This window comes from Lytechinus variegatus, chromosome 1 (assembly GCF_018143015.1).
Source record: "Lytechinus variegatus isolate NC3 chromosome 1, Lvar_3.0, whole genome shotgun sequence".
Taxonomy (NCBI): domain Eukaryota; kingdom Metazoa; phylum Echinodermata; class Echinoidea; order Temnopleuroida; family Toxopneustidae; genus Lytechinus; species Lytechinus variegatus.
This window is the reverse complement of record NC_054740.1, coordinates 69,308,396-69,334,172: the sequence shown is the minus strand read 5'-3', so window position 1 is coordinate 69,334,172 and position 25,777 is coordinate 69,308,396. Positions and strand designations below refer to the sequence as shown.

Below are 25,777 nucleotides of genomic sequence, written 5' to 3'. Positions count from 1 at the left end.
TTCCTTTTAACTACTCTGAATTCCCTTGGTTATGCATCAGGTTTCTTAGAACTATTCCAAAAGTACCTTATGCATATAGTTCTTACGAATGCCCTTGATAACATGTATTATTTATATACTATATGTATGTCTCTATAGACATCAAGTGGTGGTGGCATCATCAAACTGTTGGCCACAGGCAATGTTCTTCTGGATGGTGAGATTTTGGCAAGCGGAGGAGATGCGAATCGTGTAAGGACAAGTGGGGCTAGTGGCGGCAGTATTTTTATCTCTGGACGTGCTGTGACAGGTAAAATGAATTATATCGGCAGTAGGTATAAATTCAGCAAATTAGCTTGAAAGTAATAATTTTGTCTGTTTATTGATTAAATGCAAGGATAATTATTTATCCTGACAGCAGTGGTAGTCACTGTTGTTTCTCCTGAAATATGGATATTTATATAATATTGACTGGCCTTGAGGGGAACATCAAATATATTGCCAGCAAAAGAATCATATTGGCCCGAGTCTTTAGACGAGGGCAATATGGGTCTTTTAAGGGCAATATATTTGATGTTCCCCGAAAGAAGAGCCAGTCAATATTTTTATTATCCAAATCAGATATCTAGAGCAAAAATCATGATAATGGGGATATTTCTTTAAAAATAGAGTTCTATTGTGTCATGTTGATATCGGTCTAGGCTCTGCACTTTACCATTATGACGTACTTGCAAGCTCTCGGATCCAGCGTTGTCTTTATTATGACGTATATTGTTGGTGCGCGGATCCTTATGAAGCGTATCTCTTTATACGCATCCACAAATGCCCGGATGTGAGACCAGGGAAAATACAAAGGTATATTTTGCGTCGTCTCTGCATGCAAAGTAAATGCGCACATTGAGACCGAGGAAAATACAAACAATATACCTACCCTTCCCGATATTAAGAAAATGTAGGGCAATACGGTTTTGTAAATGACCAGCTCAGATGTCTGATACGGGTGATAATTTCCTTTAGTGACTGATTACAAAGATAAATTTTTTACGTTTTATGTTTTTTTGTTAAATTGATAATGATCATGATGCTTTAAATTAAATTATATTGTTATTTTAGTAAAAGTAATTTGCTTACCGCCGGCGGAAAATGAACTATAGATTAAATACTTGTACTTGTGGTGTCAGTCTTCAAGTACCCATCACAAACCTAAAGGGGTACCGTGCCTTTTCATCTATCGCTCCACGCCTCTGGAACTCCCTCCCTTTTTCTTTCTGTGAACTTGACGACATTGAACTCTTTAAATCATTTCTCAAAATTCCCATATTTCAGCAGATGTGTAATAATTAGCTTTATTGCATGAGCCAGCAAATATGAATATTATTAACAGATATATGGGGCAATATAAATGCTGTGGATCATCATGACTTGTACCTATTTCAACTGATTAATATCAGAGTAAATGTACATGTAAGTTCTTTGCAAACTAGCAAGAGATATCTACAAATGATTTTTTTTTTCATTTAACGGCTCTTATTCTTTTGTAAAAATGCCTGAATTTGCTAAGAGGCATTGACCTGTCTTTTTAACATTTCCAGGGCGTGGCCGTATCTTGTCTGATGGAGGCGATGCTACATGTGTACCTCATTGCGGCAGCTGCGATCCTGAACGTCGCTGCTTGTCGTGCACTGATTATAAGTACTGGATTGACTTCAATTGTGTTGATGACTGCAGATACTATTTTAACAGAAGGAGGAAGGAGTACAGAGATGGACGTTATTGCCATGGAGAAACAGATGGTGGAATCAAGGTAGGTGTAGTAAACGCAACTTGAAAATGATCTATGCCTCCATGAGGAGCCTATGCAGCTTTGGCAATTCTATATGCCCCAACAACAGGAAATTCTTGCATATTGATGTCCATATGATGCTTCCTAGTGTTGCATGTTTTGTATACAAATTTAACAAAAAAACCTGCATTGCATGTACATAATGTTAACTCATGCATGGACATTGTATATTAATGAAGCTATCAAATTTATCTTTCATTTTGAGCTTAAACTAATTTATATCCACAGTAAGTAGAAGATGTTTTTAATTTGCAACTTTTTAAGTGAAACTTCATCAACTTTAAAAAAGAAGTTTTTCCCAAAGTCTGAGCATCCCTCTTAACATTTCCCTTTATTTTGTTGAATCGGACAGGAAATTGGAGGAGGAGGATCGGGTGGAAGAATTGCTGTCCATGCCACGGATGATTACAAGTTCCGAGGGACACTGCAGGCTCATGGCGGTAGCAGCCACCTGGAGCCTGGAGCAGCAGGAACCATTTATACCAGCTTGGTATCTTCCAACATCACCCAACGTTCTCTCATTGTTGACAACTTCAATCGTGAACCAGCCGCAGAGTTTCTGCCTGGCGATCGTGACCTTGACAGCAGCAGGACATATGTGTTTGTCGGAGACAAGGACTTGGATGTGGAAAGGCTCCAGATTGACAGAGGTGCTCATGTGGTCTTTGCAACGTCTGCAGAAGGCGAGGGGCGGTTCACCTGTGGGCATGTGGAAGGTGATGGGACGGGCTTGGTACACATCCTACCCGAAACACCTGTGCACATCTTGGATTCAGTTTCACCATTTCCATTTGCCTTCAGAAACTATGAGGGATCAACAATGGGACTTCCAAAAGGTAATGTATTAGCACATTTTCTAGGCAAAGTCCTTTTCTGGTAAGTACATGTAGCTCTTTATGTAAACTTTACATCAAACGTAACTAGCTAACATTAGTGTAAACATCTACAAGGGATCACACAATTACAATATTTGATGTATAGGCTAACTTCCATATCTATCATTTTTATACTCCATAGTATTCACTGTAATGTTAATTTTATTGTCTCGCCCGCATAGTAGAGCAAGACATTAGGCATGGCATCCTCCATCCGAAACCCAACGCTCTTATTCCCCTCCCCTTCTTCTTCCATTTCTTCTTTGGCTGTCTTCTTCTCTCGATCCACCCATCTTGAACTCAAAACCCCTTCTTAATTCACGCTCATCCCTGAAATATCAATCTGATTACTTTTCTATAATCAATTACCTAATTTCATAAATAATTACATATACGTTATTTCCTTTATAGGAAGCAAATTTGATTTTTATATCACTTTTATTGGATTTACTGCCATGATTTCCTTTTCTAGCTGTTTATCTTGGTGACCTGTCCCACAAGAAGATCTATGTAGAGGGTTCTGTTGAAGGCCTGGAAGACTTCATTGTTGGAGAGAGAATTGAAGTAGTCCTAGGAACCAAGGTATGCACCAATTAAAGTTTAATTCAAACTACTTTTAACCTTTTGAACAGCTAAATGTGTTTGAATTTTTTGTTTGCTGTGGTTCAAAGCATATTATGCTTACAGGGATAAAATAAATTGATATTAAAGGTTCAGTATACTTAGGAATATCATAATTTGTTTTACCACAAAATTATCTGAGAAAAACAGATTTTAGCAATGAAAACGTATTCTTGTCCCTTAATAAATCTATTCCATATTTTCATGGAGTATTGTAATTTGGTATTGGAAGTTTGCTGGTTTAGATCTCAAAGTCCTGAAATTTTGATCTTAGCCATGAATACATTACCATGAAAACCTCAAGTCTTGTTTGCATATAATCATATTTTTTTTCTTGGTTATACCAACATAATTTCACATCATCAGGGAGGTTCTGCGAATTATCCTGACCAGACTCTAGTCCTGAACTCTCTCCGCATCCTCACAGACGGAAGCTTAAGCTCCCATTACTCGGGTTCTCTTGCTTATGAAGATGTTGTAAGCCCATCGCTGTCATTAGCAATCACTGACTCTCTTCACATTCAGCCTGGTGGACAGCTAAAGGTAGGATCCATGTTGTTTCTTTTCTGATTGAGTAATTTAGTTGCTCCTTGAATATCATAAGCCAGTTCATAGTTCCATTCTGCACATGATCAAAAGAAGGTGATTGGTACTAAAGTGACATGCCGGTTTGATATTTAATGAGATGAGCACCAACTTGTCCAGATGTCTTGCACCAGATGTCTTGATTATTATTTTGAATTTGGGTTTTCATTACATCCACAAAAAAACAATGGGCCCACAGTTGTTATAACATGCGAATGGATTCGAGGTAGAAATACAACAAATACCTTCTTAGATTGTTAATCGGTGTGCTAAATATTCTAGTCACCTGGCCTATTCAATTTCATCATCCTGCTATGTAAGACATGATTACATAATATCTTTCTTTGAAATGATGAATGAAATGAAAGATCATTTGACCAAAATTGCCCATGAAGTAACTACAAAGTGGTCTATTCACCTATCATATTCAAGAGATGTGCAATGTCTTGAGTAGGGTGACTTTGGACTTTCATTCTCTTTAGATATCAAACTCAAGGGCCAATTTTCTAAGGCTTTGGTTTCTCTTTGGTCCTAATCAGCTTATGTTATACGTTATGCTTTGATTCTGATCTATATATTTCATATTGATTTAAATCAGATTAGTGCAATGTTGGATGTACCCCTTGGTGTACAAGTAGTTGGTATACTTCTAAAATAGTTTGATACCATATGAGCTAAGCCCATTTGGTCTACTTCAATTTGGTCTACATTGATGTTTGGTCTTCCCTACACATTCTTCACCACACAGTCTTATTCTCATGTAATTCGTGCCCAAATTGTCATTTGAATTCTAAATTTCATTTGCTTTCATATGGATTAACAAAAATAAGATTGAATCGTTTTCATTTTCCCATATTGTAACAGAGTGGCCTCATGATTACTGTAACAACGTGGATATTCTACGAAAATGTCTTTTATTATGATTTCAGGGAAGTTGGATTAATGTTACAGCAGGACGGATCATTGAGATTGATTCAGCTGGTATCATCGATGTGAATGGTCAAAGTCCCATCAGGCCAACAGACCAGGAGAGTGGACATCCTGGTACCACAGGTATATTTTACTTAACGATTCTACCCTCACATCAAGTTCAAGTTGCTCATGTGGTTTACGGTACACCATGTGGAGTGTTATAGAAACAGTGGATAGAAGAAGAGAAGAAGTGGATAGGCGAGAAAGTGGAGATTTGAGAGTAGAGTATTCTTTCTTGAAAATAGTCCTGAAAAGGACTGTAAACCAGAAGGAATGTTGAGTGAGAACAGCTTGAGTAGTAGAGCTGATGAGGAGATGCTGGCTTGAGTCGGCGAGTAGAGATGATGAGTAGTAGAGAGACTCGACGTTTCAGACAGGTTGACTGTCCGTCTTCAGGAGTGAATCCTATCCACTTCTTCTCTTCTTCTATCTACTGTTTCTATAACACTCCACATGGTGTACCGTAAACCACATCAGCAATTGTACATGCCACCACGCAAACCTTCAAACAACATCTAAGTTCAAGTTGGTTTCAATACATGTAGAGTAAGAGAGTGATGAATTTTTAATTTTGTATTTTCACATTCAATTAAATGTTCCATTTGTCATGTAATATAGAATGTAAGCATCATCATAATTCTCTGAGATAATGGCATTATATCCAATTTATGCCATGTGTATCATGGGGTAAATGCTCACATGTAACGTTACAAAAACAATCCTTTATAAACTTTTAGCTTGATATTCTTTTATAGATTTTCAGCCATACTTTTGTCAATTCATTTTTCTTGTATCAAAACTAAATTGAGTAATTTAGTGCATTCATCATACTCTATTATTTTACTTTCAATGATGATGTAATACCTTTCATAGTATATGGCTGTAAACTTCAGTAGTTATCTTACATACTTCATTACTTATCTTGATGTATTTTAAAAACATGTTTTTGAATTCCAATATTTTGCTTGCCTTCTTTCTCTGTGATCAATGTGGCTGTGATTGCATTTTTGAACACTAAATTTGTTTATGATTTGAAAGAAACTATTTGGATCATATCTCTCAGGATCATCTGGTGGCAGTTTGGGTGGTACAGGAGGACGAACCTTTGACCAGGCCATCCCAGGCCCACCCCGAGGTTCACTCTTCAATCCTCTCGACTTTGGGAGCTGTGGAGGTCAAAACTCTATTGATCTAGATTCCTTGGGGTATGGTGGTGGAATCATCAGTCTTACAGCACCTATTCTAGATTTGAATGGAGCAATCCTTGCAGATGGTTCATCCTCCAAAGGCGGGCGTAATGGAGGAGGCAGTGGGGGTTCTATCCTCATTAAAGGTATTTTGAATGACATCCCTTGGGCCCATTTCATAAAGAGAATTGCTGAAAATTTGTCATTATGGCAACTACCACGGTCACAAGGTTTACCATTGTAGTTTCCACAATAGCAAGTTGCAATAGTTTTAATTTATATGAAATAGGCACTTTGTGATAAGTATGTGTAAGGCTATAAAGAACACATTCCCAATCTCAGTACACTAGTTTGGTATTTGGGAATGGGAATTTACATCAAATTAAACATTTTATTTGAAGTAAAAGAAATTAAAACATTTGAAATATCTGGATACTTAAGTACAAGTGATTTCCTACTTTTAAAATCTCCATTTAGCATGATATAGGAGGTGGGAGGATTTTGTTGAAATGGTATGTAGGCAAAATTTTCTTTCACTGAGTGCTTCATTGCTTATTTAAAAATTTTGGTGTGGTAGAATGGACCTCTCTTGCATATTGATTTAGTTTCTTCAGTGTACAGACAGGTTTCCATTGGCAGCCGCAGTGGGATGCATAGTAATTGATGATATGGAGATCGGATATCCTCTAAAACAAACCTTTTTTAAGGGTCCTGATACTGTAAAAAAAAAACTCATTTAAAAAATGTAGTGGTTCCCATACTTTATGGATTGACAAGAAATATCTCCTTGTCATGCTAGGTTCTTCAGTACAAGGTCAAGGGTCATTGTCAGCCATTGGTGGCAGCGGTGGGATGCATGGTGGCGGAGGAGGTGGAGGACGGATAGGCATCCACTTCAATAACAATACCTTCCATGGTGATCTACAAGCCACGGGTGGTGGTAGTGGCTATGAAATAGGAGGTGCGGGGACTGTTTTGTTCTACAACAGAGCTTCCGATGAAAAGACATTGATGACTGACAATTCTTTCAAGACTCCTGGTCCACTTGCAATTTCTACTGATTATGATATTACTGGGAGTGAAGAGAGTTGCCACACTTGGCTTCTACCTGTGTTTGATGGCGATCAGTATGTCTTTGATGAGTTGGTCTTGAGAGGAAGAGCCCATTTAGCTATAGCTGGTGGTGATCATCCCAGCATGAATACTACTGTGAGGGTTAGGAAGACTTCAGGAGATGCTTCTGGGATCTTCCATGTTGGTCCGCATCAGGTGAGTTGCTCTGGTATACAGTCAAATTTGTGGTGATCAAAGTTTTGCTTGCCTCCTGGGACCAATTACTCACAGTAAAACTTAATTATTATATACCTCAAAACATCCGTGTTCAAGTGTGTATTTACATTTCTAGTGTGTATATGCTGAAAAAAAGAAGGTTCGGTTGTCCCATTTAACTGCTTTAGTATATTATTATGATGAAATAGATAAAGACATGTCCTAGAGTCCATTTGAGATTTTTTACAGATGAAAATGTGGATATTAATGCTTTTGTAGTTCAGTGCCTTTCACACTAAGTAAAATGTTGTATTCTCTATGTACTGAAGTAAGTAAATTTCTCTCTCAAGGATCTCAACATTGACCTTCCATCTGAACACCCACGTGTTGCTTGGGGTGTGCTTCTCAACCCTTATGGTGACCTTGAAATGCCTGCTGACCTTGAAGTCCATGGAGTAACCTTTGAACTTGAAGGGCAACTACACAATGTTCAAAACCTCATCATTGGCCATGGTGGTGTAGTAAACATAAGGTGAATAATTATTGTTAATCTGTGTCAAACCAATTAAAAATGGTGTTTTACATGTAACTTGTGCTGAAATCTATACAGTTTTGCAACTAAGAATATATCAATATTGATGGTGCTACACAAAGATTTACAAATTGGTAGGCTACTTGGTTTTAGTTTTGATATTGGATATAATTAGTTATGAAAAGACAACTTCACTGTGCCCCCTCATGATTCATTGATGCTAGCTGTTTTACTGTAGAAGTATTTCACTGAAGTTGAATGTTAAATTGAGAATGAGTGTAAGCCTTTTGCAAAAACAAGAAGCTATTGTGCTATTTCTGTTGAAGTGGAAAAATTTCAGTATATTCGAAGCAGTTTCTACCTTTGAGCAATATACCAGTGTGAGGCACAAGTTATAACAGACACTTAATGATAGTGGTTATAATCAAGTGATGATTGTTTCAATGTATTCCATGGGGATTAAAAGAAAATATCAATAGTAGTTGATAATATTTCATGTCAGATGGCTATCTGATGCTAATAATATGCAGCATTTATATAATGCTTTATGTTTGTGCAGAATGTCTCTAAGTGCTGCATACTATTACTCCAGTTTTAAGCATGCCTACATGTTGCATATAAGACATTCCAAATCACAACTGAAGTCACATAGTGAAAATTATTTAAAACCAATATCATACTTGAAAACCTCAATTTATGTATCATTTTTTATTTTCAACTATTTACCAGACCATACACAAATAGCACTGCAGGAATATCACACATGCTACAATATAACTCAATCATAATCAGAGGTGGAGGCAAACTAGTCGTGGAAGGTGGAGAAAAAGGCTTCAATCTCCATGGAAACACCCTCATTGTGGAGAGCGGTGGTATTCTCGAGGCAGACCATCTAGCTTTAGTGGTGGATGATCTTGTCGTCGAGGAACTGGCAGTGATTGATTTGAATCACATTGTAAGTCTGCGATTTCAAGTGTAACTGTAATTGAACAATACTCTTGGGTTGAGAATTCTAACCAGTTGCTTTGTTCCCATTCAGGGCACTGTTCATTTTATGGATCTTTTCAGTGTTTACCTATTTATGTTTTGTCCATATATTGTTATGAAATAATCTGTAATTGTGTAAGATATAATGACATTTCTAAATTGTTTGTATGCTTGGAGAAGCCTGTGCATAACTCCTTGTCAAGGTTGACATAGAATGTGGTGTGTTTAGGTAGCCGGCAGATTGCCCTAATAGGATAGATAAACTTCCCTCTAGTACACATTATGAGGAATGGCGATGTGACCTATATAAGCCATTATTTATCCATAACCCTTGTATTCAAATGATAATGCATTGTGTTTTTAAATTATATTGATGATGATGATGATGCAAAGCATTATAGTGCCATATATCTGTCAAAGGCGCATAGGAGGAGCCAGCCAATCTGGGTCACCTAGAAGGGCGCGCAGACAGAACTGTGACCCGCAGGTCTCTCTTATATATTGATAAGCAATATATGTTTACATAATGAAACTGTCTTTAGATTGTTGAATCGTGTATGAACGTTTCCAATTAAAGTGAGGTAGGTTTTATAGTATGATGAATAATGGTAATGAATGCTTCATTTCTCTCAGTCACAGTTCACCGAGGGTCAAGGGTCAGAGGTCACCGGGGCAGGTCATGGAGGATTCGGAGGAGGTAGTGAAGATCATCCTGGAGGCATTGCATATGGAAATGCATTCCATCCGGCTCACTTTGGCAGCATTGGTGGTAGTGATGATGTAATGGGAGGTGGAATACTACATGTAGATGCAAGAAACATACGAATAGATGGTGAGATCAGGGCTTCTGGTATCGTAATCTATTATTTTGACTGCATCTTTTATGAACTGAATTTTCTTTTAGAGTGTAGCAATCACCTGAAACAGTAGTCATAAACTGCAAATATATACAGACATTCTATAGATAATTGAGCAGGAGTGTACAAGATAGCGTCTGAGATACCATGAAGCTTTCATGAGTCCATAGTCTGAGCTTGGAACCGTGCAAGCCCCTATATAGACAAAATTGAACAGGTGCATTAGAAGTACATGTATGTTTGCAAGTCATGTTTTAATTTATTGAAATGGCGTAAATCATGTATTACCTCACTTTAGAAGTAATCAATGAAAAGAATCATTTCATTTTTATAATATGTTAACATTGAGTGTCTTAGAGGAGAATATTCATTAGTGTTTGGAACACAATAGTCCAAGAGCCATAAGTTTAATTATCCAATCAATTGGATTTCAGGATGGGCAAAATTATATATTAGAACAGAAAATAATATGACTGATAAGCTTTAAGTGGCCCTGGCCATCAGGTGTGTAAGAACCACTTTAATTTGTGCAAGCCTTACTTTTGGTGGCAGCGGTGGGATTATACACTCAACTTTCATACAGGCCTTCAATCATGTAAAAATTATGCAGTATTTGAGTAAATTGCAATCGAATGACATCCTTAATAAAGGCTAGTTTAGATGAGTCAGAAAAGAAACAAATTGATCAATGTGAATTAAACAAATGGTAATTTGATCTTAGGAACTGTCAGGTGTGATGGAGAAAAGGGCATGGATAGAGCTGAAGGAGGAGCCAGCGGAGGGAGCATTCTCCTTGAGACAAGAATCTTTACAGGATCAGGAATTATCCAGGCAAATGGAGGGAGAGGTAAGTATTTCAACCCATAGCAAACATTATGAGATGGATTTCCAGGTATTTTATACATTTTTACAGATATTTAATTCAATTTGAAATTGAAGAATCAAGTTGAGACAACAGCGTAATTAGAACAATGTACAGACATATGGATCCTTGCTCTTATTGTGAAGTCATTTGTATTGAAAAGGGGTATGGTTTGGTAACAGTGAATTTATTTGTAAAGGACCTTGAAAATGAATAAATGAATGAAACATGATGATTTTTTATCTTTACTCAGGTTTTGGAACAGTTGGATCAGGAGGAGCAGGAGGAAGGATTGCTGTCTATTACACCGAGCACTCATTTGTTGGTCAAATGGTAGCTTATGGAGGAGCGGGATCTAATCTGAAGAATGGAGCAGCAGGAACAGTATACCAAGAATCCAGAGATCCATTGTCTGTCCATAGAACACTTCTTGTGGACAATAACGGTCTTCAGGTTCCCGATGTAAGTACCATTACTCAGTTCATTCAGAATGCTTTGATGTCAAGTCATGTGTAGTGCTTGTGAAGTGTTCAACGTGTAGATGTTTTTTTTTTAAGTGTTAGGTTATTATTGTAGTTGCAAGTTTTCGTGAACACTCAAAGAATGTACATATTCTAATAGGATTTTAGACTGATTAAATAGCCTTACAGAACTGACTAATTACCTCTCATGGAGGAAGTGTTTGATAGGATACAATGTGGGCTTACTTTTAGTGTGTGGAAATGGTGGATTGTAGAGTTATTCCCTCTGAGTAACTCCTACCTTTTGCTTTTGTCTCTTCCCAGACTATGATTACTGATTACAACAATCTCCAGACTGTTGGAACAAAGACCTGGTTCCCGGCAACTGTCAACAGCATGGAGTTTGACGAACTAACCCTGCTTGGAAATGCCCATCTTGCTTTTGAAGCCATTGGAAGTTTGACCTTGATTGTTGCCAAAGTCATTGGTCCTTCAGTCCATGACGGTTCCTTTGGAACTCTCCACATTGGACTGTACCAGTCGTTTCAACTGAATGAAGTTGACATTATTCTGCCATTCAACCTGAAGCTCTATCGTGATGCTACTCTCACAATCCTCCCACCTGGTGTCACCTTTCAGTCAAGTCAGAACTTCATCAATGGGAGGGTAATTGGAGGTGGAGATGTAACGGTCATTGATGCAGAGTTGTCTTACGGTCAGCATGCAAGGTCTGGAAATACTCCAAAAGCAACGATTGTACTGCATTCATTACAAATCAGATATGGTGGAATCGTATCATTCCTAGATGGTATTGAAGAGTACACTGTTAGGGCTGGAACTGTTAATCTGTCTCCTGGAGGTATTCTGAGAGGAAGAGCTTTGCTAATGGAAGATGTGGACACACTAACTATTGAGGAAACAGCCATTCTGAAAGTAGATCATGCTAATCCTTTCTCTCAGAATACTGGTAAGCAGTCAAATCATGTCTCATTAGCTTATAATGCTGAAATACATGTAGAAGTTTGCTTTGTTCCTTTGAAGTTTTTCATATTGACAGAATATGAGGATCCACTTTTCTTAAAGGAATTTGTTCACAAACAGAAATAATTAATAATAGTATTACCTGGATTTATAAAGGGTTTTTTTTAACCCTTTCCAGCCTGGGGGGCCTTATTTTTGCTGCAGATAATTTTTTACCGTGCTTCTCGCTGACTGTGCATGTCATTTTGTGTACCTAGTCAATGCAGATTGTGTTTTCAACCAAAAATCATAAATGTATGATTATTTTTAGTTTTGCCAGTCTAAATGTATCTATTTTGTGCTGTTTATGATCTCAGAAGAGTCCTCAACAAATTTTGTTGAAAAAACAATGAAAAACGAAAGGTAAAAAAAACAAAGAAGTACAAAGGAATTGCAAAAAAAACACAATATAATACACAACAAATTAATCTGATATTTTTTGTCATGTACACTTGATTTGAACACCACAAAGGGTTTTTATACTAAAAATTAGAACATTTGGTGCTATATTTAGGGAGTTAGAGGGAAAAGTATGATTTTGCATACTAATTACATATAGATTAGCATAATCACTAAATATCAATTTGCAAGAAATAAATTACTGTTGAATTTTGTAAATAATGTCTCAGACAACCTGCATGCCGATTTTCAGCGTGATCATGCGGCCAAGATCTCAGGGACCCCTCCCGGCCATATGAACTCCCAAAATTTCCCGAAACACCACAATTATTACCCTATATTAGCTGTGCTGCCCATACATGTATATGCGTTGAAAGAATTCTAGGAACTTTTCCTATCCAGTACCTATTCACCTCATTGTTATTTGTGGAGTACAGCACAATGTCAGTAAATTTCTTGCTGAAGGAAAACACGCCATGGCTGGGATTGAACCCACGTCCCTCAGATTGAAAGACGAGAGTTATAACCATTAGATGCACTGTCTGCTTACTGTTGCATCTGCACCCTACCACAGCATCATGGAACTCTTGTCTGTTAACTGTATATCTGTGATGATGATGAGACCACGACTGTTTGTTCAATAAGAGTGGGTAATTGTTATTAAAAAAAATTGGTTTCATTGTGTGTAGAATTTTTCAGACATTTTTAATGAAGTTATTTTTATACATCAAGAGAAATTTAATCTTTCGTATTTTGGCTTGATTTAAAGAAGTACAATATACATTCTCTTTTAAATGATTTGAAGAATTTAGGTCTGGCTCTGGTGGAAGCCTTGGTGGAGAAGGAGGATATGGACAGGGCACCAGCACAAGAATATACCCCATCACTGATATCAGCCGTCCAAACCTGTTTGGTGAACCTGGACAATGTCGATGGAACCCCTGTCTAAATGGAGAGTCCCCAGCGGGAGGTGGGAAGTTGCTTATCAAGGCACATACTATCATTAATCGGGGCACCATTAGTGCAAGGTATTCAGAATTATATTTCACCTACCTAGAAGCTTTTGGAGGATCATTCAAAAGTCTTTCATGTGATAAAATGGCTTATCCCATCTTTTATCTGTGAAAAGAAGGTTGTTGCAAACTAGATCTTGACGTTAACATTGATTGCACATGTGCAAGTGTCTGATCATCCATTTGTTCTGGATTTATTATTATGCTGGTGATAAGTAGTCATGAGTAAAGTTTAGTTATCACTCATGCTTTACTGTATTCCGTTTGATAAAAGTGCATTTTACTTTTAACTATGTTGCTATTTAAATATCAATGATGGTAACATTTATTTCGTTCGTCTCGAGAGGAGACTAATTGAGATCCCGCCTCGCACATGCGCACTCATTAGCGCTTCATCGCAAAATAGCAGGTTCAAACACCTGCCGCACTCTTACAGAAAAAACGATTTTTCTTCGGAAATACGACGCATTTTTACTCAAAAGACTATTCATATCTATTTTCAGAAGTTATTCAAGGCAAGGTGATAATTTCTTGCACTTCAGAATCGTATTTTTACGTTTTCTATCATGAGTTCGAGCAACGCTCGCGATCAAGATTCGGCGGATTTGAGTCCGTCTCCGACCGGACCGAGAGCCTCCTCGGCCCCCGAAACTCCGGCGGCGATGCTCCACCATGGGTCTAAGCACCCCGCGAGCACATCCACCTCCAAAAGCCTCACAAGTCATGAGCCCAAGAGCTCCGTGAGCGGGAAGAAGATCGATAAACGGTATGTTAAGAAACCAGAGAAAGATAAGAAGAAGCAAAGCAATGTTAAAGACGGCAATAGCGGACCCCCAGCTTCAGTTTCATCTTCAAAAAAGGAGCAGTCGTCCCGCTAACGGGATGAAAATAAAAACTTGGCTGATGTTGACAGTCGTTTAACAAAACTGGAATCCATGCTTAACCGTGTCATTGGTGCTCTCCCATTGCCGGAGGAAGATTATGACCAACATTACGCTGAACATGCTCATAATGAGGACTCAGCTGATGATCATGATGACATCAATCCGTACCAATCATGCCAAAGGCTGTACACGCAACCAGTTGATGTTGATTACGATGACATCACATGTACTTCCCAAGAGGAATCCACATTGCCAAAAATGATTCCCACATTCGCAGCTAAGTTTGCTGCCCAATCTGATGAGGGGCCTCCTCTTGAAGAAGAAATAGCTAGCTCAACAATGTTCATGATGAACAATAAATTGGAGGAGAAAGTCCTCGAAGAGACTGGAATAAAATATTTATCACCAAGCAACTGCCCCTACTTGGATGTACCTAAAGTGAACCCTGTTATTTGGGAGAATCTGTCTCCTTCAACAAGAAGCAGAGACCTCAAGCTAGCTAGGGTACAGAAGTCCCTCACTAGGGGCTTGACTGCCTTCACTCGCTCAATCTCGTCAGGCAACCTTTCTCCATCTCAACAAGATGCATTGGCCTTGCTGTCTAATGCAAATTACGAAATGAATGCTCTACGCAAGGAACAAATAAAGCCTGACATGAATGCTGCATACAGCCACCTGTGCAAACCAACTATTCCGGTCACAAAGTTCCTTTTTGGGGACGATTTGGGAAAGCGAGTTAAGGACATGACCGAAGAGCAGAAAGCTACTGGACGAGTTGTAAAAACTTCAGAGCCAGGCCGTGGCCGTTATCGAGCTCACGCCAATTACCATCCTTACAGAGCTGGAGATTACTCCCGCCAAGGTTACACAGCTGCAGGTTGGTCTACTCCTAACCATCGACCACAATCAGGTGCTCCTTACAGGCCTTTTTTGGACAGAAAGGCCCCTATCAGGGGCCGCAGACAGCCACAAGCCCCCATGGTGAAAAAACCACCAGCATCTCAGGGCAGATACCGAGAGAATCCCCAGCGGAAGTAGCTACCAGTATACCCCAAGAGGTAGGTAGCAATAATTCTTTGTTTTATACAAACGATCATGAAATTGCATGCACAAATAATTCTGACCAAGCATCCCCTGTTGGAGGTCGACTGAAACAATATTATAATAATTGGAAGAAAATCACATCCGATCATACAATACTGGAAGCTGTCAGGGGTTTTAAGATAGAATTTGATACAAGTTTACCACATCCAGAAAGGTTGATATGTCATCAATTTAAACGTAACAGATCAGAAACAGATAAGATATCAGCTGAACTGAGAAATCTTGAAGGAAAGAATGTAATAGAAAGAAGTTCACCCTTTATCAAGGGTGGTTATTTTTCCAACATATTTACAAGGCCAAAGAAAAATGGCAGTCTAAGATTGATCTTGGATCTATCAGACCTAAATGAATTTGTGGTTAAACAACACTTTAAGATGGATAATATCCATTCTGTGATTTGCCTCTTGGCGGAAAATTTTTACATGGCTTCAGTAGACCTCCAAGATGCATACTACTCTATTCCGATTCATTCTGAATTCCGGAAATACTTGCAATTTAATTGGCAAGGACAACAGTGGCAATACAAGGCACTGCCAAATGGGTTAACCTCTGCACCCAGGTTATTCACTAAGATGTTGAAACCAGTATTCTCTTCACTACGTGAAAAGGGTCATATTGTACTTGGATATCTTGATGATACAATTCTTATTGGGGACACAAAAGAAAAAGTTGAGTCTGCAATTAATGCCACTTTGCAGGCATTTTCAGAATTAGGGTTTAAAGTTCACCCAGAAAAATCAGTACTAAAACCAGTACAGGAGCTCCAGTTCTTGGGCTTTACCCTCAATACAGTAGACATGACCATTAAACTCCCAGTAGAGAGAGCTCAGAATGTCAGGGAAGAATGTGAAAAGTTACTCCTGCAACCAAAACCCACAATTCGACATGTCGCACATGTTATCGGAAAGATAATCTCCACCTTCCCTGCTGTCCAGCATGGACCATTGTTTTATAGGAATATGGAGAAAGAAAAAATAGAAGCCTTGAAAAAGAATAAAGGGCATTATGACAGAATTATGGAGCTATCATGCGAGTCGAAGCAGGAACTAGAATGGTGGATAAGTCATGCAGATAGTGCATTTGCTCCTATCAAAAGGGAAAACCCTAAATTTGAAATCCGCACGGATGCTAGTGGCTATGGATGGGGTGCCACAAATATGCAAGTTCATACAGGGGGAAGGTGGAATCAGTCTGAAAATGAAAAGGCACAAAATAATGAAATTAATTATCTAGAAATCTTGGCCATCGATCTAGGGCTGAGATCCTTTCATGGTAGTACATCCAATGCTCATATCTTAATTAGATCTGATAACACAACAGCAGTGTGCTATGTAAATAACATGGGAGGCATTAAATCCCCAAGTTGTAACAAGCTTTCCATAAAAATTTGGAAATGGTGCATGGAACGAAATATCTGGCTTAGTGCTGCACACCTTCCAGGCAGCCAGAATATTGAAGCAGATTATGAATCACGCAATTTCAATGATAGAACTGAATGGATGCTCAGCAAAAGAGCATACAGAAAAGTCATCCAAAGATTTGGCAGCCCAAAAATTGATATTTTTGCCTCCAGGTTGAATGCACAAACACAAAGATATGTTTCATGGTTACCAGATCCAAATGCAGAATCAGTTGATGCATTCACACTAGACTGGGGAAAGCTAGATTTTTATGCATTTCCTCCCTTCTGCTTATTGGCTAAATGCATTCAAAAGATCAAGTCTGATAGGGCATCGGGCATTTTGGTCGTTCCAAACTGGCCAACACAATCATGGTTCCCATGCCTTAATAGCATCCTTGTGGAGGAACCGTTGCTCCTTAGGAGAGACATTAACCTCCTTAGACAACCTGTAACAAACTTACCTCACCCACTTTATGATCGCCTTGATCTTTTGTGTTGCAGGGTAACAGGGGACCCTTCGAGAATATAGGCTTAGATGAAGGGATCACCGACGTGTTGACAGCATCATTGAGGAAGTCTACTCAACGTCAGTACCGAGTATATTGGACAAAATGGACAAAATTTTGTGAAAGCAGGAAGAAAAGTCCTCTTCGTTCTTCAGTTAACTTTGTGTTAGAATTTTTAGCAGAACTGTTTCATAGAGAGAAGGCTAGTTATAGTACAATGAATGCAGCAAGAAGTGCATTATCCTTGTATGTAACGCTGGAGAATAGTGTTCATTCTGTGGGGACACAACCTCTTATCTGTAGGTTTCTTAAAGGGACCTTTAACCTCAGACCTCCACAAGCACGTTATCAAGACACTTGGGATGTCAGCGTAGCATTGAAATTTCTACGTAGGCTTTCGCCAGCTAAGACTTTAAGTTTAAAGCAGCTTACACATAAACTTTGCTTATTGTTAGCCTTAGTCTCTGCACAAAGGGTGCAGACGTTACATTTGTTAAACTTAGATAAGATGGAACTGAAACAAAGTTCAGTGAGTTTTCATGTAGATGAACTGCTCAAGCATAGCAGACCAGGTCATCATGGTTTCACTATGAAGTTGAAGGCATATCCATCAGACAGGAGGTTGTGTATTGTTAAATATTTACGAGCATATATGAAAAGGACTAATCAGAGGACTATATAGAGCGACGCTTGTTCATTAGCTATACCAAGCCATATGGCAAAGTTTCATCACAGACCATATCAAGATGGATTAAAGTGACATTAGCAGGCGCCGGGATTGATACTTCAGTGTATAAATCACATTCTACAAGATCGGCTGCAACGTCGGCAGCAATCAGAGCAAGTGTGCCTATTTCTAGCATCATGAATCAAGCTGGATGGTCAAGAGAAAAAACCTTCCAGCAATATTACAATAAACCTCTTGCTGATAGTGAAGCAACTGAATTTTCGCAAGCAATTCTACAACAGTAGTAAAGTTGAAATAAGGTATATACAAATTTGCTTTGTACATGTTCCATACTGTATATTCTTTGTATCTGCACAAACATGTCTTTTGCAGACAGTGCAACTCAAAATGTGTTCGCTGAGCTACAAAATCTCAATTAGTCTCCTCTCGAGACGAACGAAATAAAATTGAAAGCTCAAACGATAACTTACCAGTTTGAAGTTTGAGCAGAATTTTATGAGGGAGTTGAGTGAGGAGATTAATTGCCCTCCTCTCCCTCCCTCTTGAGAGAAATTAATTTTAATAGTCTGTGGTGACTTAAAGCTAATGTTCGTTCGTATCAGCTGCATTAGGAAGCTGATATTTTAAACAGCGATCACATTTTGATGCTCCGAAGAATGAGTGCGCATGTGCGAGGCGGGATCTCAATCTCCTCACTCAACTCCCTCATAAAATTCTGCTCAAACTTCAAACTGGTAAGTTATCGTTTGAGCTTTCAATTCGAGATCATTGATGGTAACATGCATATCATGTTAAAGTAAAACTTACAAACAGGATATCTGCAGTTGAATTGATGTAATGTGTAATAAATAATACATTATTTAAAACTAGATATCAATATAAATGTTGGTTCACTTTCTTTTTCCACAGTGGAGAAGATACTCGAGATAGTATGCAGGCTGGAGGTGGGTCTGGAGGAAGTATCTGGTTAGAGTGCACAAATATTGACTCTACTGGTAAGTTAATTGTAACACCTCTTCACCTCTATGGATAATATAAATTGCGTAAAGGATATATATCCTTAAAGTATAGAGAAGAATGCAATGAAATTTTAAATGATGTAATGCATACTTTAGTTTTCATTTTATGTATATGTATTTGTCATTTAAATTGATACTTTTGTTAATTTCTAAAAAGGTGATGCAACAGTTTGAATATTTTACTCAAAATGTAGACAATAATGAATAAAAGGACCTTTTCTCGATTTGGTGCATTAAATTGGATATTGCCAATCATAAAAAAAAGATAATGATAATGTATTTTGGCATGTTTTGGGTTAATATGTTTCCATCTTTCAGTGTGTTAACACCTAAGTGAATGAAGTTGGACCAAGTAAGAAAATTATTTTGATACTGGTCTTGTCATAGGTACTGTATCTGCAGCTGGCGGTACTGGTAGGGAAGGGGGAGGTGGGAGTGGTGGCCTGATCAAGATTTCATATGAAGTTGGGTCCATCTCGAAAACACCGAGGTCCTGTGGAGGGCTGGGGCACCAGACAGGAGGTCCAGGACTGGTTATGCTAGAACAGAAACTGATTGGATCATATCACAAAATGGTAAGTGCACATTTTCTGGATCTGGATTTGGATTTTTACAACTCAACACTAAAATGAGTTGGGTAGGTGTGTGCAAATATTTCCTATCTTTGCAGGTACCGAGTTCCAGTCTATCCGTATTTTAGCGATGATTGAATGTTTGAAAAAATATTTTTCCTTGAGCCAATTACAATAAATGATGCATTTAACTCCTGGTTAATGTCTGACAGGGTTTAGCATGTTGTGGACTTTGTCTCTCTGTAAATGTTCTCCAACCAAGTTCTGCCATACTCCCTGTTCACAAATCTAAAAGCATTTCTTTACACTTGTGATATTAGGTCATTGGTATAATTGCTTTTGCCCTGGTTTTTGTCTCACCTGCGAAGCAGAGTGAGACTATAGGCGCCGCTTTTCCGACGGCGGTGGCGTCAACATCAAATCTTAACCTGAGGTTAAGTTTTTGAAATGACGTCATAACTTAGAGAGTATATGGACCTAGTTAATAAAACTTGGCCATAAGGTTAATCAAGTATTACTGAACATCCTATTAGAGTTTCATGTCACATGACCAAGGTCAAAGGTCATTTAGGGTCAATGAACTTAGACCATGTTGGAGGAATCAACATCGAAATCTTAACCTGAGGTTAAGTTTTTGAAATGTCATCATAACTTAGAAAATATATGGACCTAGTTCATGAAACTTGGACATAAGGTTAATCAAGTATCACTGAACATCCTGCATGAGTTTCACGTCACATGACTAAGGTCAAAGGTCATTTAGGGTCAATGAACTTTGGCCGAATTGGGGATATCTGTTGAATTCCCATCATAACTTTGAAAGTTTATGGATCTGATTCATGAAACTTGGACATAATAGTAATCAAGTATCACTGAACATTTTGTGCAAGTTTCAGGTCTAATGATTAAGGTCAAAGGTCATTTAGGGTCAATGAACTTTGGCCGAATCGGGGGTGTCTGTTGAATTACCATCATAACTTTGAAAGTTTATTGGTATAGTTCATTAAACTTGGACATTAGAGTAATCAAGTATCACTGAACATCCTGTGCGCGTTTCAGGTCACATGACCAAGGTCAAAGGTCAATGAACTTTCTCCGAATTGGATGTATCTGTTGAATTACCATCATAACTTTGAAAGTTTATGGATCTGATTCATGAAACTTGGACATAATAGTAATCAAGCATCACTGAACATCCTGTGCGAGTTTCAGGTCACATGATCAAGGTCAAAGGTCATGTAAGGTCAGTGAACTTTGGCCATGTTGGGGTTTTTTTGTTGAATAACCATCATATCTCTGTAAGTTTATTGGTCTAGTTCATAAAAAGTGGACATAAGAGTAACCATGTATCACTGAACATCTTGTGCGAGTTAGAGTAGTATTCAAAGTCAGCCCTGCTGCTATATTGAACCGCGTGATGCAGGTGAGACGGCCAGAGGCATTCCACTTGTTCTTCTGGTCAAATCACTGTTATGTTTGGGGGGATGAAAATGATGAAGTGGAAAATTATTAGACAATAATTCATCACATGAATTTCCTTTAAAAATGTTTCCTCTTCTCTGTTTTCCACTTTAGATGCATATCAGCAATTGTGGAAGAGAAACAGATCGCGTTGCCCATTTGGCTGTGCCATTTCCATCTCTGAGTCTGCAAACTCTTCACATCCGTGACAAAGGAAAAGTCATTGTCATATGTACTCTGAACAATGATGCAACGTGCATTAGTGCTGGTCATGTCATCGGTGACAGAACTGGTAGTATTGAAATAGCACATGGTGCTTCATTTTTTCTTGGTGTTTGTGGATCCTCTGGCTGTGAATATGAAGAACAAACTGAGATGGATCTTGCAGTAAACATTATTGTTCAATATGAGGCTTACATTAAGATACCAAGCTATCTTACATTGAGAGGTGTGACCTTTGACCTTTGTGGAGCAGTAGATGGTGTCCAAGATGGAAGAGTTGATATTCGGAAGGATGGTGCCTTTCTAGCAAGTTATCCTGCAAGGACTGGGCCACAAAACTCAGATGTTGGTGAACTCGGCATTCTCAGAATAAATAATGTACATGTGTATGAAGATGGCAGATTGGATGTGTCTGATAGGTGTCCATACAACATAAAACTCAGTCTTGACTTTGCTACATTTGAAACTCTCTATAGGTCACAGTTTAACCCAGGATCATTTGAGTTGATTACAGCAATGCCATGGACAGAGCCTGTAGGAGATCCTTTAGATGATGTTTTTTGTATGACTGATGGAAACCTAGTCTTGCTGTCTGGTCAGACCTGCTCCTTGCCTGCTGGCAGCTATGACTATCATTCCATTATGATTCATGGTGGAGCTGTCCTCAAGATCCTAGGAAATGAAAGTGGTGATATTATCACTGTGATTTCAGTTGTTGACCTTCATATCAATCCTGGAGGTCTGATTGATGGGAAAGGAGCAGGTTTGAGATTTGTTGGAGATACGCCATCACCAGAAGGGGGTAGCTATGGGGGTTATGGTGGCAATACAGAACATCCTCCATTTGGAAGCGCCATTGATCCATTGGACTATGGTTCTTATGGCTCAGGAAGTAGAGGAGGTGGGCAGCTGAAGCTTGTCATTGCGAGATGTGCAGTTATCAACGGGGATATCAGCATGGATGGTGGTGATTCGACTTTGCAGAACCAAGGTGCTGGAAGTGGTGGCAGTATTCTCATTCAAACACCTTGTCTCGTAGGTTATGGTACCATTTCAAGCCGAGGAGGAAATGCGTTAGCAAACTTTGGAGGTGGTGGAGGGGGTGGAGGAAGGATCTCTGTCCATTTCACAGATGATGACAACAACTTCATGGGTTCCTTTGAAGTTGATGGTGGACACGGGTCAGGTTCAAGTGGTACCATCTACCAGCAATCATATGATGGAGAAAGACATCTCATCCTGGCCGGGTTAACAGATACCCCTACAACAATAACAGCAGACACGTTGAATAACGTAAATCAGGTTGATATTCTGAAGGTAACAGATGGATATCAAGTGGCATTAGACCTGAATATTACCATAGGACAACTGAGAGGTGATTTGAGTGGTCATGTACTGCTGCCTGGTAATTCAACTGTGCAATTAGATTCTGTTGAGTTTGATCACCTTGGAGCACAGTGCAGTTTTGAAATTACCGAACATGCCAGACTCATCCTTCCGCCTTCCATTTTGATGCAAGGGACAGTGAATTTGGAAGGGCTGCTAGAAACAGAAGATTTCATCCTTGGGGAAGGGGCATCAGCTACTGTATCAGGTACTCTCATGGCAATATCTGTCAGATTACAAAGGAACTCGTATCTCACTAGCTACGAGAATGCCACATTTGGTAGGATGGCGATACCTGGAACCATGGACATTGAAAGTCTTATCATTGACGTCAGTGCCCATCTTGATCTTAGTGAAGGCTACCGAATACATGCATCAGACTTCCAAATGCATGAGTCATCAGAACTGAGTACGAATTCAGATCGTAAGATGTTTTCCATCATCTGCGGAGATGCCTACATAGCAAGAGGTGCCCGCATATCTGCAGATGCTGGTGGTCTTGTTGATGGCCCGGGAAGCCCTCCAGACCCCAGATCTGGTGCAAGCCATGGCGGCGAAGGTGGTGTGTATGCAGGAATAGCAGGTGTAACCTATGGTTCCAGCACTGTTGCTTCCACACCAGGTAGTGGAGTCAATTATGGTTCTTCAGAAGTTCGTGGAGGAGGAACGATATCTTTTGAAGTTGAATCAGATATGATATTGGAAGGGATGCTTTCTGCAAATGGACAAGACTCTTCAGGAATTATTGGTGGTGGCTCTGGAGGAAGTATTAACATCCAGGTAAATGGTTTCTTTCAGGGTCATGGTACAATCAGGTCTAATGGAGGGACAGCAAGAGGATCATCAACATCAGGTGGTGGTGGGGGTCGCATCTCTCTTTCATCAAGTATCAGTCACTTTTATGGTATAATTGAAGCTCATGGAGGTGGCGGATATTCCAATGGTGCAGCTGGTACAGTTTATGCCACAACCACTATAGGTAACTCTGGACAAAGCTCCTTGACTGTGGATAATGGTGGTATGTTAACTGTTAGTAGTACTGTGTTTTATTCAAATGAGACAGATATAACTTTTGATGATGTTGTGTTGAGGAAATATGCAAAACTCAGATTTAACAGTTCATCACATTCCACAATCACAATTAACAATTTGCATGGAGATAATACAGGATTACTTCAGGTTATTGATAATCAAAAACTGTTCCTTGCCAGAGATCAAGCAGTTGCAACATTTTACTACATAACATGTGCTCTTGAGGTAATGGAAAGTGCAGAGATATACCTTCCACCAAACATTTACATCTTAGAAAACATGTTTACAGAAACCTCATTTAAACTTTCCGGTCAGTTAACTGATGTAGCAAACATTGTTATTGGATCCAGTGCATCTATGGTTATCGATGCCACAGCCCATTCTGCAATACTTCTGGATCGTAATGAGCTAATTATCAATCCACCAGGATCTTTCTCAGCTACCTCAATCCAAGTTCATGGAAACGGCCTGTTACAATTTGAGAGTTCTACAGAATTATTTATCAATCTGGAATTGCTGAGTAGTTTGGAAGTAAGATACGGTGGTAAACTGGAAAGTGGATGGCTTGAAATCAATACCCCTTCTGTTGTGGTGGAGTATGGGGGAATGATATCAAGTTATGGAAGAGGCTTTGGACCAGGTGAAGGGCCATGCCCGGGTCAGAGTGTCTCTGGGGGTGGTTCCGGTGCTTGTCATGGTGGATCTGGTGGTTTTGCATCCAGTGGTGCAACCACTCTTCAAAGGACAATAGGTAGTCTGTATGGCACAAGGGACTTTGGAAGTGGGGGCGGAAGTAGCGATGCTGGAGCAGGTGGAGTTGGTGGTGGAGTGATTTCTATTTTATCAGAGACTATAAGGGTTGATGGAACTATTGGTGCAGATGGCCAGAGTGGAAACGGGGCAGGTGGTGGAGGAAGCGGTGGTGCCATACACATCATGACAGAACATTTCTTAGGATCAGGTGTTCTCAGAGCAACTGGTGGGAATGGTGGGGAAATAGCTGGTGGGGGAGGAGGAGGGGGTCGCATTGCTGCAATCCTTTCTTCTGCTAGTAAATTCAAAGGTACTTATGTTACCCATGGTGGAAGCGCCAGTGACGGCAACCAAGGAGGCTCTTCAGGCACTGCTTTGCAACAAACTCAGATAGGAATCACAACATCTAATGAACTCTATATCAGCAATGACGGTGCTGTTTCCATTTCACCCCTTGTTACCCTGATAAACGAGACGCAGAATGAACCCTTTATATTTTCCAAGTTGACACTTCTGAGTAGCGTTCGCCTTGAACTTGAGGGAGAGAACATTGAAGTCGTGATTGACAAACTGGAGAGTGATTCATCCTGCCAAATTCAGGTTCATAACACCATGGTACTAAGCGTGGAGAGCGAGGAAGAGAGAGGTGTCTTTCATTGTAGCTTTTTGGTGGATCCTGAAGGAGAAATCAGACTACCCTCAAGTGTTGCCTTCCAGGGTGCAAGCAATCAGATATCTGGTAAGAATGATATTGTAGAATATTGTTGAATCTATCTAATGTTTACTTTTCTTTTTACTTTTCTTTTTTTCTTTTTTTCAAATTGTATTTGAATTCAGTTAGAAGGATTGTTTTCAGGAAAATGAAAAATATGAACGAATTGGTCTTTAAAGGTCAAGTCCACCTCAGAAAAATGTTGATTTGAATCAATAGAGAAAAAACAGACAAGCACATTGCTTAAAAAATTTCGTCAAAATCGGATGTAAAATAAGAAAGTTATGACTTTTCAAAGTTTCGCTTATTTTTAACAAAATTTTTAACAAAATGAACAATCAGTTACATCCAAATGAGAGAGTTGATGATGTCACTCACTCACTATTTCTTTTGTTTTTTGTTGTTTGAATTATACAATATTTCAATTTTTACGAATTGATGATTAGGACCTCCTTGCCCTGAAGCACAAAATGTTAAATAATGGAATTCCACGTGTTCAGGGAGGAATGAAACTTCATTTCACATGACAATGACGAGAAAATACAAATATTTCATATGATAAAATACATAAGAA

The 25,777-nt window shown here is 39.0% G+C and overlaps 1 protein-coding gene across 1 annotated transcript in view; it reads left to right on the top strand.

Moving 5' to 3' along the window:
* The window catches only part of LOC121431712, a 171,096-nt gene that overhangs the window by 67,794 nt on the left and 77,525 nt on the right, over nucleotides 1-25,777 (top strand). Inside the window, exons 59-76 of the mRNA XM_041629374.1 lie at nucleotides 139-289; nucleotides 1,572-1,783; nucleotides 2,175-2,658; nucleotides 3,170-3,279; nucleotides 3,685-3,861; nucleotides 4,833-4,956; nucleotides 5,939-6,292; nucleotides 6,862-7,331; nucleotides 7,682-7,863; nucleotides 8,593-8,818; nucleotides 9,484-9,682; nucleotides 10,429-10,554; nucleotides 10,823-11,031; nucleotides 11,355-11,997; nucleotides 13,255-13,477; nucleotides 18,956-19,041; nucleotides 19,453-19,640; nucleotides 21,213-25,230. Coding sequence (XP_041485308.1) covers nucleotides 139-289; nucleotides 1,572-1,783; nucleotides 2,175-2,658; nucleotides 3,170-3,279; nucleotides 3,685-3,861; nucleotides 4,833-4,956; nucleotides 5,939-6,292; nucleotides 6,862-7,331; nucleotides 7,682-7,863; nucleotides 8,593-8,818; nucleotides 9,484-9,682; nucleotides 10,429-10,554; nucleotides 10,823-11,031; nucleotides 11,355-11,997; nucleotides 13,255-13,477; nucleotides 18,956-19,041; nucleotides 19,453-19,640; nucleotides 21,213-25,230 — 8,182 coding nt within the window. The remainder of the gene's footprint in view (nucleotides 1-138; nucleotides 290-1,571; nucleotides 1,784-2,174; nucleotides 2,659-3,169; nucleotides 3,280-3,684; nucleotides 3,862-4,832; nucleotides 4,957-5,938; nucleotides 6,293-6,861; nucleotides 7,332-7,681; nucleotides 7,864-8,592; nucleotides 8,819-9,483; nucleotides 9,683-10,428; nucleotides 10,555-10,822; nucleotides 11,032-11,354; nucleotides 11,998-13,254; nucleotides 13,478-18,955; nucleotides 19,042-19,452; nucleotides 19,641-21,212; nucleotides 25,231-25,777) is intronic.